Source organism: Panthera uncia, assembly GCF_023721935.1.
Source record: "Panthera uncia isolate 11264 chromosome C1 unlocalized genomic scaffold, Puncia_PCG_1.0 HiC_scaffold_3, whole genome shotgun sequence".
Lineage (NCBI taxonomy): Eukaryota > Metazoa > Chordata > Mammalia > Carnivora > Felidae > Panthera > Panthera uncia.
This window is the reverse complement of record NW_026057584.1, coordinates 18,189,425-18,204,529: the sequence shown is the minus strand read 5'-3', so window position 1 is coordinate 18,204,529 and position 15,105 is coordinate 18,189,425. Positions and strand designations below refer to the sequence as shown.

At 58.7% G+C, this 15,105-nt stretch overlaps 2 protein-coding genes across 7 annotated transcripts; both read left to right on the top strand.

The window, feature by feature from the left end:
* Positions 1–220: 220 nt before the first annotated feature.
* Positions 221–2,085, top strand: SPEGNB (SPEG neighbor). Its single transcript, XM_049614817.1, has 4 exons — positions 221–348; positions 673–980; positions 1,542–1,683; positions 1,853–2,085. Exons 1-4 carry the CDS (start codon positions 221–223, stop codon positions 1,989–1,991), a joined length of 717 nt encoding a protein of 238 aa, XP_049470774.1. The 3' UTR covers positions 1,992–2,085.
* A 530-nt stretch (positions 2,086–2,615) lies between these two features.
* Positions 2,616–10,054, top strand: GMPPA (GDP-mannose pyrophosphorylase A). 6 transcript variants are annotated; one of them, XM_049614811.1, is made up of 13 exons: positions 2,684–2,766; positions 3,655–3,715; positions 3,826–3,923; positions 4,845–4,948; positions 5,204–5,390; positions 5,742–5,801; positions 7,100–7,230; positions 8,314–8,448; positions 8,555–8,652; positions 8,820–8,866; positions 9,061–9,153; positions 9,275–9,443; positions 9,754–10,054. In XM_049614811.1, the coding sequence occupies exons 2-13, from the start codon at positions 3,676–3,678 to the stop codon at positions 9,852–9,854; spliced, it is 1,263 nt and encodes a 420-aa protein (XP_049470768.1). In that variant the 5' UTR covers positions 2,684–2,766; positions 3,655–3,675; the 3' UTR covers positions 9,855–10,054. The 6 variants fall into 6 exon arrangements, with proteins under 6 accessions (XP_049470773.1, XP_049470768.1, XP_049470770.1 ...); XM_049614813.1 differs by having other exon boundaries at positions 2,708–2,766; positions 3,661–3,715; XM_049614812.1 differs by lacking the exon at positions 2,684–2,766 and adding an exon at positions 2,786–3,078.
* The last annotated feature ends 5,051 nt before the right edge of the window (positions 10,055–15,105 follow it).

Here is a 15,105-nt window from a genome sequence, read left to right as displayed (position 1 = left end):
CTGCTCGTGCCCCTACTGTGCCTTCCAGGAGGGCTCTGTCCCACCTCCCACCCAGCTAGTCGACCCAAGTCCCGAAGTCGACCCGCCCGCGGTGAGTCCCCATCCTCAGACCAGCCCCAGACACTCCCATCCCCCAAGATGTTCTGAATTGACAGGGAAAAGGCTGAAAGTCAAAGTCTCTGTGTGAGCCTAGACCCCATGTTTGTTTTGCGCTCCCCAGATGTCCAAAGCAGCTCCCGCCAAAAAACCAGCGGCTGCGGCCCCGCCTCCGGGATGTACCCTGGATATCAACGACCCCCAGGTCCAGAAAGCAGCCATTCGCATCCAGGCCTCTTACCGGGGCCACAGGTGAGGGGGAGCCCGGAGCCCTCAGGAGGAGGGGAGCTGGAGCTGCAGAAAGCGCCCTGCTGCGTGGGGGGTGGAAGCTGAGCACAGTGTTATGGACCGCTGGGGTCCCTGCACTTAGGGGAAAGCCGTTAGTGAGGTGTGGCACAGTGGCCGACAAGAATAAATCATTTCATCAGGGTAACAATTCAAGAGCAGGCTCCCTCCGAACCCATCCCCACATTTAAAGTTCTAGTGGACCGAATGGGGGAGGGGGCGAGGAATTTGGTGCCGGCGGTCCAGAGCCGTGTCGTAGGACCTCCGGGCCCTGAGCCGGCTCTCTGATAGGTCCCGGAAGGAGCTTCGCGAGAAGGGGCCACCGCGAGTGCTGGAGCCCCTGAAGGACGTGGTGCTGATCGAGGGCAGCGCGGCCAAGTTGACTTGCCGCATTTCGGCTTTCCCGGACCCATTCATCCGCTGGAGCAAGGACGGCAAGGAGCTGCGTGACGGGCCCAAGTATCGTTACGTCTTCGAGGACCCTGACGTGGTCGCCCTGGTGGTGCGCGACGGCGAGCTGGCAGACCTGGGCCAGTACAGCATCAACGTAACCAACCCCTTCGGCCAGTGCTCTGACTCGGCGCGCATCCTGGTGGAAGGTACGCGCGCCCCGGGTGCCACCACGCAGAGCGGCACCACCTCCAGGTGCCGCAACTGGGTCCAGCCGCGCGCGATCCGCTGGGCCTAGCCGAGTCCCGATGGGGCTGGGGGCACCGCCTGCCTCAGGAGCCCTTCCCACCCAGACTGAGAAGTCCGCAGTGGTCTTCTATCACTCCACACCAGGGCCCCAAGGTCACATTGAACCAGAGGCATTACCAGCGTTAGGGCCCAGGTCTTCGGACTCCAACCCGGGGCAATTTCCACTACGTGGAGCTGTCTCCAGGGCGCCGAGGTGTGTAAACATTCCCGGGCTTGCACTCGTAGTACCTCTTTTGATCCTCCGTCCCCCCCTCTCCCCCTGGGAAGTTGGAACGGCAGCTGCTAGCCCGGCTTAACAGCTGAGGAGATGAAGCCACAGAGAGGCTACAGGCTTGCCCAGCGTCACACCGCGAGTTTAAATCCATCTCGTATTTAGCGCTGGGTATTATCTGGGGAGGTGATGCCCCTGCCCCGCCTCACCCCTAGGACCCTCACTAGGTCGCATGCCCTTTCTCTTCTAGTCCCTGCGAAGATTCAAAAGGGACCGGATAACACTAAGGCGCGCAAAGGCGCCACGGTGACGCTGACTGCGGAGATCATGGGCGAGCCTGCACCCGACGTGGGCTGGACCAAGGACGGGGAGGACATCGAGGAGGATGACAGGCGAGGGCGGGGACCTGCCGCTGGGGCGGAACGGGGCCCAGAAAACTGGCGGGAGTGGGCCGGGGGGCGGGGAACGGGAGGCGAGCGCCAGAGCTGGCTAACCAGCCGGGCCCCGGGCGCCTGTAACCTGACCGCGGCCCGCCCTCCCCTCTCCCGCTCTCCCCGCCAGGGTGTTCTTCGAGATCGGCAGTACCACCACGACGCTGACCATCCGCCGGGCCACGCCCGAGGACAGCGGCAAGTACGAGGTGTACGTGGAGAACAGCCTGGGCATGGACCAGAGCTTCGCTCGAGTGGACGTGGCCTGAAAGGAACGCTCGGACCTTTCACCCTGGCTCCAAGCCCCGGGGTGGGTGGGACCGACAACCCTCCTCCATCTTGCTTAATAAAGCTGCTCTCTCTGACCCTCCGCCTGTTCTGTTCTTTGGAGACGCCGTTTCTTTTCCCCTGCACTCCAATCCCACGCTTACTCCAGACCCACACACCACGGTCACAGAATGTTGGGATCAGAATGTTTGGAGAGTGACTGGTCCGGTGCTTTATTTTACAGACTGTAAATCCGACACAAGGTTTCTCTCACCGACCGAAGCTCCTTCCCTTGCCAGCCGGACGGTCGGAGGATCTTATGACTCCGCCTTCTCTTTTTCTGAGTCCCTCAAGCCCCACCCACTCGCGGTAGGATGCTCTCGCCACGCCCATCTCAAGACTGGCCACACCCCCTTTCGTCTCTAGCCCCGCCTCTCCGTGTCCCTGTTCTTTACTTTGACTGCTACTCCTGGGCCCGTTCCTGGACAGTTCGGGGTCCTAATTTTAGCTTCCAGCCTCGCCTCTTAGGCCCCACCCTTCTCTTTAGCCACTCCCCTCGATCCCTAGGCCGCGCCCCATTCTTCTCCGTTTAGTCCCACCTCCCTCCTCTTTTGTAGTTGGAAGGAGGGGTAGCGAGGAGGGCTACGGAAAACAAGAGCTTAAGAACTACTATTCCCGGCATACTCCGCGAAGGAGTTCTCGCGAGTCGCGAGAAGACACGTGCGCGGAAGGAGCAAGCGGTAGCTGGACGCAGAGCTGGAATAAAGGGACCTAGTGGTAAACGGAGCCGAAGGAGGGGTGGCGAAAGGGGTAGGAGGGAGGGGACCGCCCCTAGACCGGTGGCTGCTCGGAGGTCCCGGCTGGCCCTTCGGAGGTCTGCTCTTGTGTTAGCCCCGCAACCGCTGTCTAAGCAAGGCTAGGGTTTGTTAGACGGAGTCAGTTGTAGGGTTCAGAGGGTCAGCAATCCATCCTCCGAATGCAGAGTTTTAGCACTTGTCGCCAGTATTGGGACTCAGGGGCTGGTAGATTCCGTGTTTGAGATGCCAAGGGAATCTATCTGTCTTTTGATTCACGGTTCATCACTTAGAGGTTAGTTTTAGGATTCAAGTTCGGCATATAGAGGGTTTTTGCTCGGACTTGGGATTTATGAGATGCGGATCAGTGTTACCTTATTTCTAGAGATTCACTCTTAGGATGGTGGTTAAATATCTAGGGCATACTCAGGATTTGAGATTCAGTATTCAGGGTTCACTCTTGGGATTCGGGGCTTAACATCTACAGCATAAGAATGTAACAATTGGAAATCATTGGGTTTGGGGTTTTGGTTTTGAGGTTTGGGGTCTAAGAGGTCTATTACTGAGTTTTTGAGTTAGCTAGATTTGTTTATGGCCACAGGGAAGTCTGTTGGATCAAATTGCAAGGTGTGAATTTCAGGATTTAGGAGAAACCACTGTGGGGTTTAAGGTCAGTTGGAATCTGGGATGGGATTTCAGATGTGTGGGATTTGTGAGGTGTGTCCAGGGAGGGACTACACTGAATTTTGGATTTACATCCTGTGAGAGGGCTAAGTGTTTCTATTTGGGGTTTGGGGTTTGCTTGGGATGTGAGGGGGGTTCTTGGATTGGGGTATGAAATCTGAGCCTGATTTCTCTGTTGGGATTTGAGGTTTAGGTAGCAATTGCCATCATGCTGAAAGCTGTGATCCTGATTGGAGGCCCTCAAAAGGGTGAGGAGCCCCGGGGAAAGGAGCAGGGAGGTTGGGCTGGAGCGGTTGGTGGAGCGGAGGCAGAGGGAGGGAGGCAAGAAGCTGTAATGGGCTTCTCTCTCCTGTCTCAGGGACTCGCTTCAGGCCTTTGTCTTTTGAGGTGCCCAAACCCCTGTTTCCAGTGGCAGGGGTCCCTATGATCCAGCACCACATTGAGGCTTGTGCCCAGGTAACCCCGTAGGCTCCCCACTCCCACCTCACTTCCTGCTTATCTTCTTCATGCTGTACGTCCCCCTTTCCAACCGTGTCTTGTTCCCACCAGGCATAACTCCAAGGACTCCCATTTACAAATGACAGTGTGAATGGTGTCCCTTAGAGTTATGCAGTGCAACTGCCCTGCTGTCCTTACTAATCTGGTCTCTCATCTGGCCTCTTCTTGGTTAGATTTCACTCCTATTTTTAAAGCACGGAATGTGCGAGCAGGCAGGAATCTTAGAGACCATTTAAAGCTGTAGCATGAGGAACCTTAATGATAGCAAAGCACAGAACTCAAACCGTTGCTCACTATGGAGCTAATTTCTGTCTTGCTTTTATCATTGGGACAGGTAGAGTTTTATCTGAATCCAGTCTCTGCCTGCTATAAGGACTTGAGTACATTTCTCCCTGCTTTGTGAGCCTTAGTTTCCTTATTTGTCAAATGGGGTGATTAAACCTACTTTGTGGGCTGACAGAGCTTAGAGATGAGGTTGGTAAAGTGCCTAGTACAAAGTAGGCACTTGATAAATGGTACCCATATCTCGTGCTGATCTCAAGCTCAGATTGACAGATAATAAATATGGGGGGAAATGAAAGGATTATCTTTTCATGCAGCTTGGTGGGCAGAATCTTTCCTAGGGTGATCTTCAGATGTGGGGGATGGGGGTGGGTAGTAAAATAATAAAAGATTGAAAGACCAGGGACAGACTTCCTCTAACTTCCTTTTTGTCTGGAGGAGAAATCAGGCCAGAGTGGTAAAGTAAGTGCCCAGGGGCCCCACGGCTGAGACCAAAACTGTGGTCTCTGGACTCCTGGGACTGTTCCAGGGGTTCCCCGAACATTCCCTCCTATCAGATATTTTCTTTTTCCTCCCAACCTCTTCCCTTGTTCTCAGGTCCCTGGGATGCAGGAGATTCTGCTCATTGGCTTCTACCAACCTGACGAGCCCCTTACCCGGTTTCTAGAGGCTGCCCAGCAGGAGTTTAACCTTCCAGTCAGGTGTTTGTGCACACGTGCAGTATAGGGGTGTGGGACGGTGACCTAGGCCTCAGGGTTCTCGTGAGTGGGTTGAGTTGGTGCTTGCCAGACTTTACCCTTCTGTACTGGGAGGATTCTTGTTTGGGCCTCTCTGAATCCCTGAGTATATTGGCCTTAGGCAGATGTACTCCTGGGAGCAGGAGGGGTCAGATGCCAGGCTCAGGATATCTGCCTCCTTTGATCTCACTGAGCTGGCTCTGGGGTCCCTGGGGACAGGTACCTGCAGGAATTTGCGCCCCTGGGCACAGGGGGTGGTCTCTACCATTTCCGGGACCAGATCCTGGCTGGGGGCCCTGAAGCCTTCTTCGTGCTCAACGCTGATGTCTGTTCTGACTTCCCCTTGAGTGCTATGTTGGATGCCTACAGACACCAGCCTCACCCTTTCTTGCTCCTTGGCACCACGGTGAGGGGGCTGGGAAGGCGGGAGGGTGTAAAGGGGGTGATCCAGAGAAGTTCCTGGAATGCAGGGTGTCGGGGAGGCAGGGGCAGCCCAGGGAGCTGGAGTGGGAACCGACATCAAGAGGGAAATGTGCCAGAAATCCCAGCAGTAGCTGAGGTGGCGGTGGAGACCCTGAGCCCTGTGGCTGCTTGGAAAGAAGGGAGGGGGAGGGCAGCTGTCAGTTCTCCCCCTGCTGAAGGCCTGTCAGTGGCAGAAATACGTGTCAGGTGCTGCAGAGGAGAGAAAGAAAGCAAGAAAACAGACCTTGCTGCCCTGGAGCAGGCGGGTCATTGTTTTGGTGTGTCTGTCTTTCAGGCTAACAGGACACAATCCCTCAACTACGGCTGCATTGTAGAGAATCCACAGACACACGAGGTGAGAGCAGAGAGGGGGCTGGCTGGGTTCTTACTCTGTGTCATGATTCCCCCACCCCTCTGCTTCTAGAGAATGCTAGAATGCTGTTTTTTTTAAAGCACTTTAGTTATTTTGAGAGAGACAGAGAGAGTGCATGCATGCACACACGTGTGTGGAGGAGGGGCAGAGAGAGAGGGAGAGAGAGAAAGAATCCCAAGCAGGTTCCATGCTGTCAGTGCAGAGCCCGGTATGGGGCTCGATCCCTCAAACCGTGAGATCATGACCTGAGCTGAAATAAGAGTTGGATGTTCAACCGACTGAGCCGCCCAGGTGCCCTGAGAATGCTGGAATGCTACTGGGGGGGCCCCAGTGCTGTCAGACTCGTGGGGCATACCCTTGGTTGTTCATCTTCTATCCGTTCTAGAGAGATTGGCAAAAAGCAAAGGGGTAACAGTTAATTTCCATGGGTTCAGCGCCCCAATAGATGTATGCACAGGGTGCTATGGGAACACAAAAGGAGGCCCACCCCAGCCTTGCCTGGGTGGGGGCTGGGAGAGCTCCCTGGAAGAAGCAAGTTCTGAGCCCAGTTAAATTCACATAGAGGAAGGAGACTGGAAGGCATTGCAGGTAGGGGGCCTGCAGGGCAAAGCAGAGGTTCTCTGTCCTTGTTTGTGAAACTCCCGGCCCTTGAGCCTAATTGACTTTCACACCAACCTTTTATTTGCTCAAGCTTTCGTATTAAAAATACATCTAAACAGGCACACGCAGGTAGACATACACACATACACATAAATATGTGTGATTTCGGGTGTTTTTAAGTTTTATGCGAGGCACTAGCTAGATGTTAGAGAGACAGAGCCAAAGAAATACAATCCCTGCTTCTCAGGAACCCCCTGTCCGTGGGAAAGACAGGCAAAAATCAAACGTTGCAAATGACACAGGTGCCACAGTGGGGTGTGGCCAGAGGCCACGGGTGCCCAGACCTGAGAAGCCACCTGTGGGGCAGAACAGAGGCACTCACAGAGGCAGTGGCAGAGTCGACCGGGTTTTGAAAGCTGGGTTTTCCAGATGAAGAGCGGAGAAAGGGCATTCCAGGCACAGGCAGGCGCGACGGCATTGAATTGTGCTCCAGGGCTGCTGGGAGGTGGGGAGGATTGGGAGGGAAAAGGCGCGGAGTTGGGACTTCTCTTGAAGGTGAAGGGCAGTGCCTGCAGTTAGGAAGACCACCCTGGCGGCGGGGAGTACCTGGAGATCAGAAGGTCTTAGGGGATGGTGGCAGCGGCCCCTCCTCTACCAGACTCAGCCTGCTGTGTCCCCAGGTCCTGCACTACGTGGAGAAACCCAGCACTTTTGTTAGTGACATCATCAACTGCGGCATCTACCTCTTTTCCCCCGAAGCCCTGAAGCCCCTTCGGGACGTCTTCCAGCGTAACCAGCAGGATGGGCAACTGTGAGGCGGGCCCCATGGCCCTGTAACCCAAGTACCACTCCGTCCCAGACCACCCGTAACCCCCCCCCCACCCCCCTCACCCCAGTCTCTGCAGGCTCCATCTCTACCCGCTCACCTTCCTCCTTCCTTTTCCTTTCCTCTTGTCATCCCCAGCTGAGCCTTCCCAGTCCCTCCCCTTCTAACCTCATTCTGTCCCTCTTCCTTATCCATCCCGGTTCCTCCTCTGTCACTGCCTGCCCACTCCCCTTCTGGTCCATTTCTCTCAAGCCCTAAGTGTCCCAGAGATGTCTTTCAGAACAGAAGGCAACACACACACTTGGGCGCACACACGCTTGGGTGTAGAGACATGCAGAGAGAGAGGGAGAGACACACAAACACACACACACACACACACACACACACACTCTGTCAGGCTGACGCTCCCCTCAGAGCATAGTGCCCAGAGTCGTCCTGCTGAGCACAGTCCCCTCCCCAGGTCATCCTTGGAGGCCCCGGACGTGTTTCCCCCACCCCCGAGGGTCCTGCCCTTCACCCCCTCCTCCCTGCTGGCTCCCCATCTCGTGCCTCACTCTCTCACTCTCATCCATGTCTGCTTCTCTCTCCATCTCTCCTGGCCTCTGTCTGTTTCTGCTGAGCTGGCACCTCTACCATTTCTCTCTCCCCCTCTCTTTCTGTGACTGTCTCTGCCCTCACCAGCTGTCTTCCTCTGGGGTGAGTGTCTGTGTTTCCTTCCATCCTGTGAGAGGGAGGGTAGCCGGAGGTGGGATTGGGAGGAGTGGACGGGGAGAAGAATAGGAAAATGGGGGGAAGCTATGTCTGGGTCAGCTCCTTGGACAGAGATGGGGTGTGGGTCCATGCCTGGGGATCCCCCGGGATAGCACCCTAGCTAGGGGTGGAGGGTGATGTGGGTAAGGGCAGTGGGAGAGTCTCCGGGGACAGAAGCCTCCCCTTGGAGAGGATCTGACCCGACCTGGAGAGGGGGTGGGATTCCCTCAGATTCCTATCCTCTGAGAGGCTGTGTGGGTCTCCCAGGCCAGCTCAGCCGGGGGGGCACTGATGCCCACGTCTTCTCCTCTCTGCCAGGGAGGACTCTTCAGGCCTATGGCCAGGGGCAGGCACCATCCGCTTGGAACAGGATGTGTTCTCAGCCCTGGCTGGACAGGGCCAGATCTATGTACACCTCACTGATGGTATCTGGAGCCAGATCAAGTCTGCAGGGTACGTATGCCTCTGGGAGGTGAGCGGGGCACCTGGGGGTTGAGACTTTCGGGTGCTAGGCACCTGCTGGCCCCTGAACCCCTGTTCCACTTTGTGGCCCCTCCAGCTCAGCCCTCTATGCCTCCCGCCTCTACCTGGGCCAGTACCAGCTCACTCACCCAGAACGCCTGGCCAAGCACACCCCAGGGGGTCCACGAATCCGAGGTACCCGCCCTGCCCCCTTCCTAATTTTTGCCCCCCACCCCAGCCTCCTGTACCCTCTGAGCCATGACTCCCAACCTCAGATTCAGAGGTGAAGACTCAATCCCTGCCCTCCCTGAACCAGATATGGTTTAGGGTATTTGCTCCCAGGTCTTCTCTTCTGCTTCTAGGAAACGTTTACATCCACCCAACGGCCAAGGTGGCCCCGTCGGCTGTGGTAAGCGGTGGGCCAGGCTGTCCGGATGGGTGGGGCAGTGCAGATAACTCCTGAGCTCAGAATGCTGGGCTCTGCGTTGTCAGCCCATTGTGTGGCCACAAGCAGGTCCCTTCCCTTTATCTGTTCTATGAAGGGTTTGGATTTGGGTTTCTCCAAGGCCCTCCAGGGGTCATAGTATGTGTTCCTCTCCACAGCTGGGCCCCAATGTCTCCATTGGGGAGGGGGTGACCGTGGGCGAGGGTGTGCGGCTCCGAGAGAGCATTGTCCTCCATGGAGCCACGCTGCAGGTAGGTGCCCAGGCACATGCGGCAGGGCATGGGACCCCGAGGCTGCAGGGGAGGGGTGAACCCCGCGGGCTCTGCATCTGGCACCTTCTACTCCCTCACTTCACACTGTCGTGTTTGGCAGGAGCACACGTGTGTTCTGCACACCATTGTGGGCTGGGGGAGCACTGTGGGGCGCTGGGCCCGTGTGGAGGGTACCCCCAATGACCCCAATCCCAACGACCCGCGAGCGCACATGGACAGTGAGAGCCTCTTCAAGGATGGGAAGCTGCTGCCTGCCATCACCATCCTAGGTATGGCTTCCTAGGGGACAGACGGCTGTGGAAAACCTCCACAGGTGATGGCTTTGCCCTGTGGGGAGCATGCGTGCACGTGTTTGTGTGTATGTGTTTGCGTGCACACATACACGTGCGTGTTTACTCCCTTAGCAAACATTTACCAAGTGCTTGCTGTGTGCCAGGCCCTGATTTGAGTCACTGGGGGCAAGAGGCCAGGGCACAGATGGGCAGGGAGGGATCCCTCCCGGATGGCAGTGGCCCCAGCTCCTGGCCTCTGGTCTCCCCTCCCCATGGCTTCCTCCTGGTGCCCTCGTCCCCCCTGCAGGCTGCCGCGTCCGGATCCCTGCTGAGGTGCTCATCCTGAACTCGATTGTTCTGCCACACAAGGAGCTGAGCCGCAGCTTTACCAACCAGATCATCCTCTGAGGGGGACTGCCAGAAGGCACCCCTCCAACTCCTGCCCACCCCCCTCAAGGCTGCTGCCTGCATGGCCAGCCTCTGTCCAAAAAGACCGGAGGAAGCCAGGCAGGATCTTCACATGTCGGGGAGCAACGTGGGTGGCCGGGTGGCTGGGGAGACTCCAGGCCTCCCTCTCCGCTCCCTAATAAACCCCCGTGAACCTTGGAGTCAGCACGGACTCCCGTTTGTGCCTGGGCTGGGGGTGGGGGTGGAAGGGGGGCAGCTGAGTCAGGCCCCCCCCCACATTAGCATTTAAATTGGAGTCATCGCTGCCGGCTCATGAATAATGAATCTGGAGCCCTGGTAAATCTCCCCCTCCCAGTGCCTTTAGCCTCTCTCGCTGCTAGGGAGGAAGGCCCCCAAGGCTCCCAGCCTGCCTGGCCCCTGCCTTCACCCCCACCCCAGCATGGCCAGCTTGCCAGCCTTCCTGTTCCTCTTCGTTGGTCCTGGCTCCGGCTCTGAGTGTAAGGATTCTGAAGGGAAGGGTGAAGGATTTCGGTTGGGCCGTGGGGTGCTGGCCGTGGGCTCACGGACTGAGAGCCACAGGCCTGAGATTGGATCAGCCGGTGGTTGCTTTCCTCAGTTCTGCCCGGCCCGGCCCGGCCCCAGCCTGTTTTCCACTTTGCCAGCTCCATCTGTTCCTCGCCTGGCTTTTGGCGGGGTGGGGGTTTCTCCCCTCCCGAGGCCTGGTTGGTGTCTGTCTTCTACTCCCCTGGCAGGCGGGACAGACCTAACTAAGCTGGTACCTGCAGCATAGTGGGGGCCCCTGGTGCTGGGAGGGGAGGGGCCCTGGCCACCTCCCGCCACCAACTCTGCCCTTTGGGAGGTCTTAGTCCTCTCCACATTCCTGAAGCCCCAGAGAAACCCAACCATCTATCATGTTTGCCCGTGACCCCCGTGTGCCCCTCTTGGTGCCCCCCCCCCCCTTTCCCCAGCTGTGGGTGCGGAGCTTAGTTGCCAGATGAGCTGGTAATGATCGTAATCTGCTAATTGAGAGGAATCTAATTACCCAAAGAGAATGGGGGGGGCAGGGTGTGGGTGGGAGGGAGGAGGGGGTCCTGGCAGCAAGCAGGGGTGGCAGGCGGCAGGGTGCCGGGGCCTTGTTATCGGCACCAGGGTCTGGGACAGAGCCCAGGATTTCAGAGCTGAGCAGCTAGGAAGATGTGCTTTCTCTGGAGCTGGGCTGAGGGTAATGTGGGAATTGGGCTAGATGTGACCTCCCAGCCCCCTCAGGCCCTGCAGGCTGTATGGGAGCGTGTGTGAAAGGAGCCGGGTTTTAGCAGTCCCGACCTACGACCTGCCTTGACTCAGCCTCTTTCCCATTTCCTGTCCCTGCCTCCAGCCCAGACCTTCCATTATCAGCATGGGGTTGGAGGGAACAGCAGATGCTTACTCTGGGCCTGGGGTCAACTCCCTGAGGAGGGAGCTGGGAGAGAGATGGGCTATGGGGCCAGAGACTGGGTCCCTTCCCTGCCCTCCCCCCAAGTCCTGACCCTTCTGTTCCAAGTGGTTGGCAGAGGCCATGGCAGCTCCATCATAAATATGATAATTTAATTATTTTCTCAGCAAAACACCGTGAAATCCAATAAGTCTGTGTCAGGCCCTGGCCCCCGGGACCCCCCTCCTAGGCCCAGTGGGGGTGGGGAGAGGCACTGGAAGGGGAAAGGGTCAGTGTTTGAAGTGGGGGGGTGGCCAGTGTAGCGGAGATCCTTGTAACATGCCCCCTCCCACCAGGCTGCCCTAGTCACTGCTGCGTGTGTGCTCAGGCAGAGGTGGGGGTCTAGGAAGGAGCTGTGATGCCCTCCACTCCCCTCCAGCCCTTGTCCGCCCCAGGAGGGACTCAGCACCCAGTCTGCCTCTGAGGGCACAGCTCAGGGCCCAGGATGTGGGAGCCCCCTTCTCCACCACCTCTAGGTCTTCATTGGCCCTGTAGGAGTAGGAGGGTGCTGGCCCCCAAAGGGTTTGAGAAGGGAGAACGGAGGGAGCTGGGGTGGGAAGTGGGGGTGAGCGGAGGGAAGGGATGCGGGGGAGGGGTGCGCTCCTGCCATTAATGCTTTTTTAGGTTTCCATAAAAAGATGATTCTGTAAAATCCACGAGGGGGAGCAAGCTGGGGGCTGGGGAGGGGGGCAGGTCCCTGGCACCGAGCTGGATGGGGCAATGGGAGGAGAGCTGGGGACCGACCGGGACCGAGCTTGGACGGAAATTTGGATGGGCTTCAGGAGCCAGCGAGGGGGAGAGGCCGAGCCAAGAACACTGACTGGGGGGGGAGGTTGGCCGGGGTGGGGTGGGGGCAGGGCCCTCATCTCCCTCCTGTCCCGTTGGCGGGGCTGACCGGGGCCCCAGTCCCACCCCCATCTCCATCCCCTCCCCCCTGGCGCTGAGCAGCCATTATCGGGGGAGCAGATTGCAGCCCCCTCCCCCTCTCCGGGAAGCAGGCACAGCTGGGGCCCCGCCACATCTGCCGCATCAGCACGGAGCACAGCTGGGTGTGCCCAGAGCTGCGCTCCCCAAAACACAAAGGGGAGGGCGGGGGGCCAAGGAGAGCCCAGACCCCTGAGACAGACACACTGACACTTCTGCCAACAGACACACACTCCTCGAGGCGAAGCTACACCCACCACCACACACGCTCCCTCCTGTGCAGACAGGAGAACTGACAAACACGCAATTACTCTGCCCCGCCTGCCACCCCCGCTCCCCTCCCCCCCCGCCCCTTCTTCCTCCTCCCCTTCCTTCCCTCCAGGCTCCCCCTTCCGCCGCCTCGGCCACCTCGTCTCCTCTGGAGGGAGCAGGGGCCTCACCCTGCCTGAGCACACCTTTCTGGGAGGCACGGAGAACCGGAGGGCAGGAGGTGGTAAGGGGCCGCCCGGTCTGAGCAGGAGCCTGGGCAAGCCACGGCCCACCCTCCGGGCCCATACTCCTCCCTACAAAGAAGTGCCCCTTGAGACATTAGTTCTTGCCACCCTGGGCGTGATGGGGCTGGCGCTCCATCCCGGGGCGGGTGGGCTGAGCACCCTTGACTGTTGCTCCCCGTGGCAGAGTTCCATTGGTCACCTCAAGGAGGCGCTGCGTTGCCCTGGGTTCTCCAGCCAGGAGCTCAGAGGCTCCCAGGGCCGGCACCTGCCATTCCCACCCAATCTACCCTGCTCACCCCTGCTTAGCTCTGCCACCCTTGGTACTCGCGGGGTATGGGGCCTCGCCAATAGTGGCAGAGTCCCCATGCCCAGAAGAGATGATCAGGAACTCCTTCTTTCCTCTCTGCCAGGCAGTAGTCATCTCCTGGCCCCTGATTTAATCTTGCCCCCTTCACAGCCCTTGTTTCTCCTGCTCATCTCCTTGGCCCTGATGTCCTGCCCTCAGCCCTTTCCTTCCTACCCCTCACCCCACGCCACCCCCCCACCCCCGTCCTGCGTCGCGCCCCCGCCCCTGCCCCTCAGAGCTTTAATCCCTCCTGCTGCTGTGCCGCCTTATCTGCTCCCAGCAGCTTTCGCTGCTGCAAAGCCCTCTCCCCCTCCTTCTCTGGATCTTCTCCCCCTCCTTCCCTGGCTCCCTCTTCTCTCTGACCAGCACCCCCACTCCCAGCCGGTCTGTCTCTCAGGCCTCCATGACGGCTCCTGGCTGACCCCAAATTTGCCCTCCAGTGCCCCTTGCCCTCTCTCCAGCCTCAGTTCAGAGGTTGCCTGATGCCCACCCACTCCCACACTGGTCTCTTCCTACCCCACCCCACCCCCTCAGGCCCCGCAGACTTGGTCAGTTTCTGACTAGCCATGATTTTTCATCTTTCTTCTTCCCTACTCTCCCTTTCCTGGTCCTCTCTTCAGTTCCTCCGGTTGCCTGCCCCTCGATCTTGGACCTGGTGTCCTTCGGCCCTGGTGATCCATTGCCTTGGCTTGGCCATCCTCAAAAGGGGATGGGGGCGGGTGTTGGTGTGAGCCACAGGAGAGGGATCAGGCTGGGTTGGCCCTAGGACAGGGAAGGGGGTGCAGAATGCTGGCGGGCAGTGGGGGCAGGGCCTGGCGATGGGACGCTAACCCTCTTCAGTCGCCTCAGATCACGTCCGGGCCTCCCCACCCCCCTTCACTGGAACTCTCATTAACCGCTTCTCCTGCCTCGTCCGCGGCATAAATAACCCAGATAAATCAGCCGCCGTCCGCCCCCCGCCCCTCGGCCCCCGCACAGCCCGTTTGTCACCGCTGCTCGCTCACCAGCCAGGCCTGGCCCAGTCCCGGCCTCCACCCCCCCATCCTTGTCCCTTCCCGCCCACGTCTGTCCCACACTAGCTCATCCCTTGGTCCGCACCAGAGCCAGGCCTGGGACAGGTGTCTGGGCTCGGAAGGATGGCAAGGTGTCCACTGGGAGGAGGGGGAGGCTGGGGACTCTCTCTAGGAGAGAGTTTGGGGGTCATGTCATTTATGTGTGGGCCACCCAGGAAGGGAGTCTGAGGCTGACACAAAGGTGAGAAGGGGCAGATGCAACTCAGCATGGGGGGGGGGGGTCCCTCTGCTGGGAAAAGAGGTGAAGCCCCAAAAGCCTGGGTATAGGAAGGACCTTGGAGGATCCCTTAGGAGCCCCCCAAGCTGGATCATGAGAGGTGTCTGGATCTGCCTTTGAGGCATTTTGCCCAAATAAAACCTGCACCTTCTCAGGTGCTCTGTAAGAACCTTCTGCCCTCCCTGTCATCTCCCTCACCCTCTGTCCCCCATTCCCATGCCCTGCCTTATCTGGCTGTACAGATGCCACTCTAATCTCTGCCATCAGGAAACCTAGTTCACCCTCTGGGCGATGGAGATGGGTGGAGATTGGACTAGGAACAAATCTGGGAAATGGGGACAACTGGAGAGCAGAGGAAATCTGGCTCTGAAGCCCCCTTACCCCTGTGCCCCACACCTACTCGGGAACCAGGTCCCTGACAGACCCTCTCCCTCTGCTCACACCCAGCTCAGGTCCTGGCCAACCACACTTTGGCCCTGATGCTCACTGCAGGGGGCAGGTGGTCCCTGGGCAGTGGGTGGGGGAAGTCAGGAGGGGATGGGGGAGCTTGGGCGCAGGGCTGGGGGTGGGGGTGGGGAAGAAGCTGGGCCAGGCCCCAGGGACCAGCTGGGCAATGAGCCGGGGAAGCAGCCGGGAGGCTAAATGAGGGAGATTATCACCCAACTGCAGCCGGGCAGAGAGGGAGGCAAGCAGGGAAGCGGGGAGAGGGAAGTGGGGGGGGGGGGG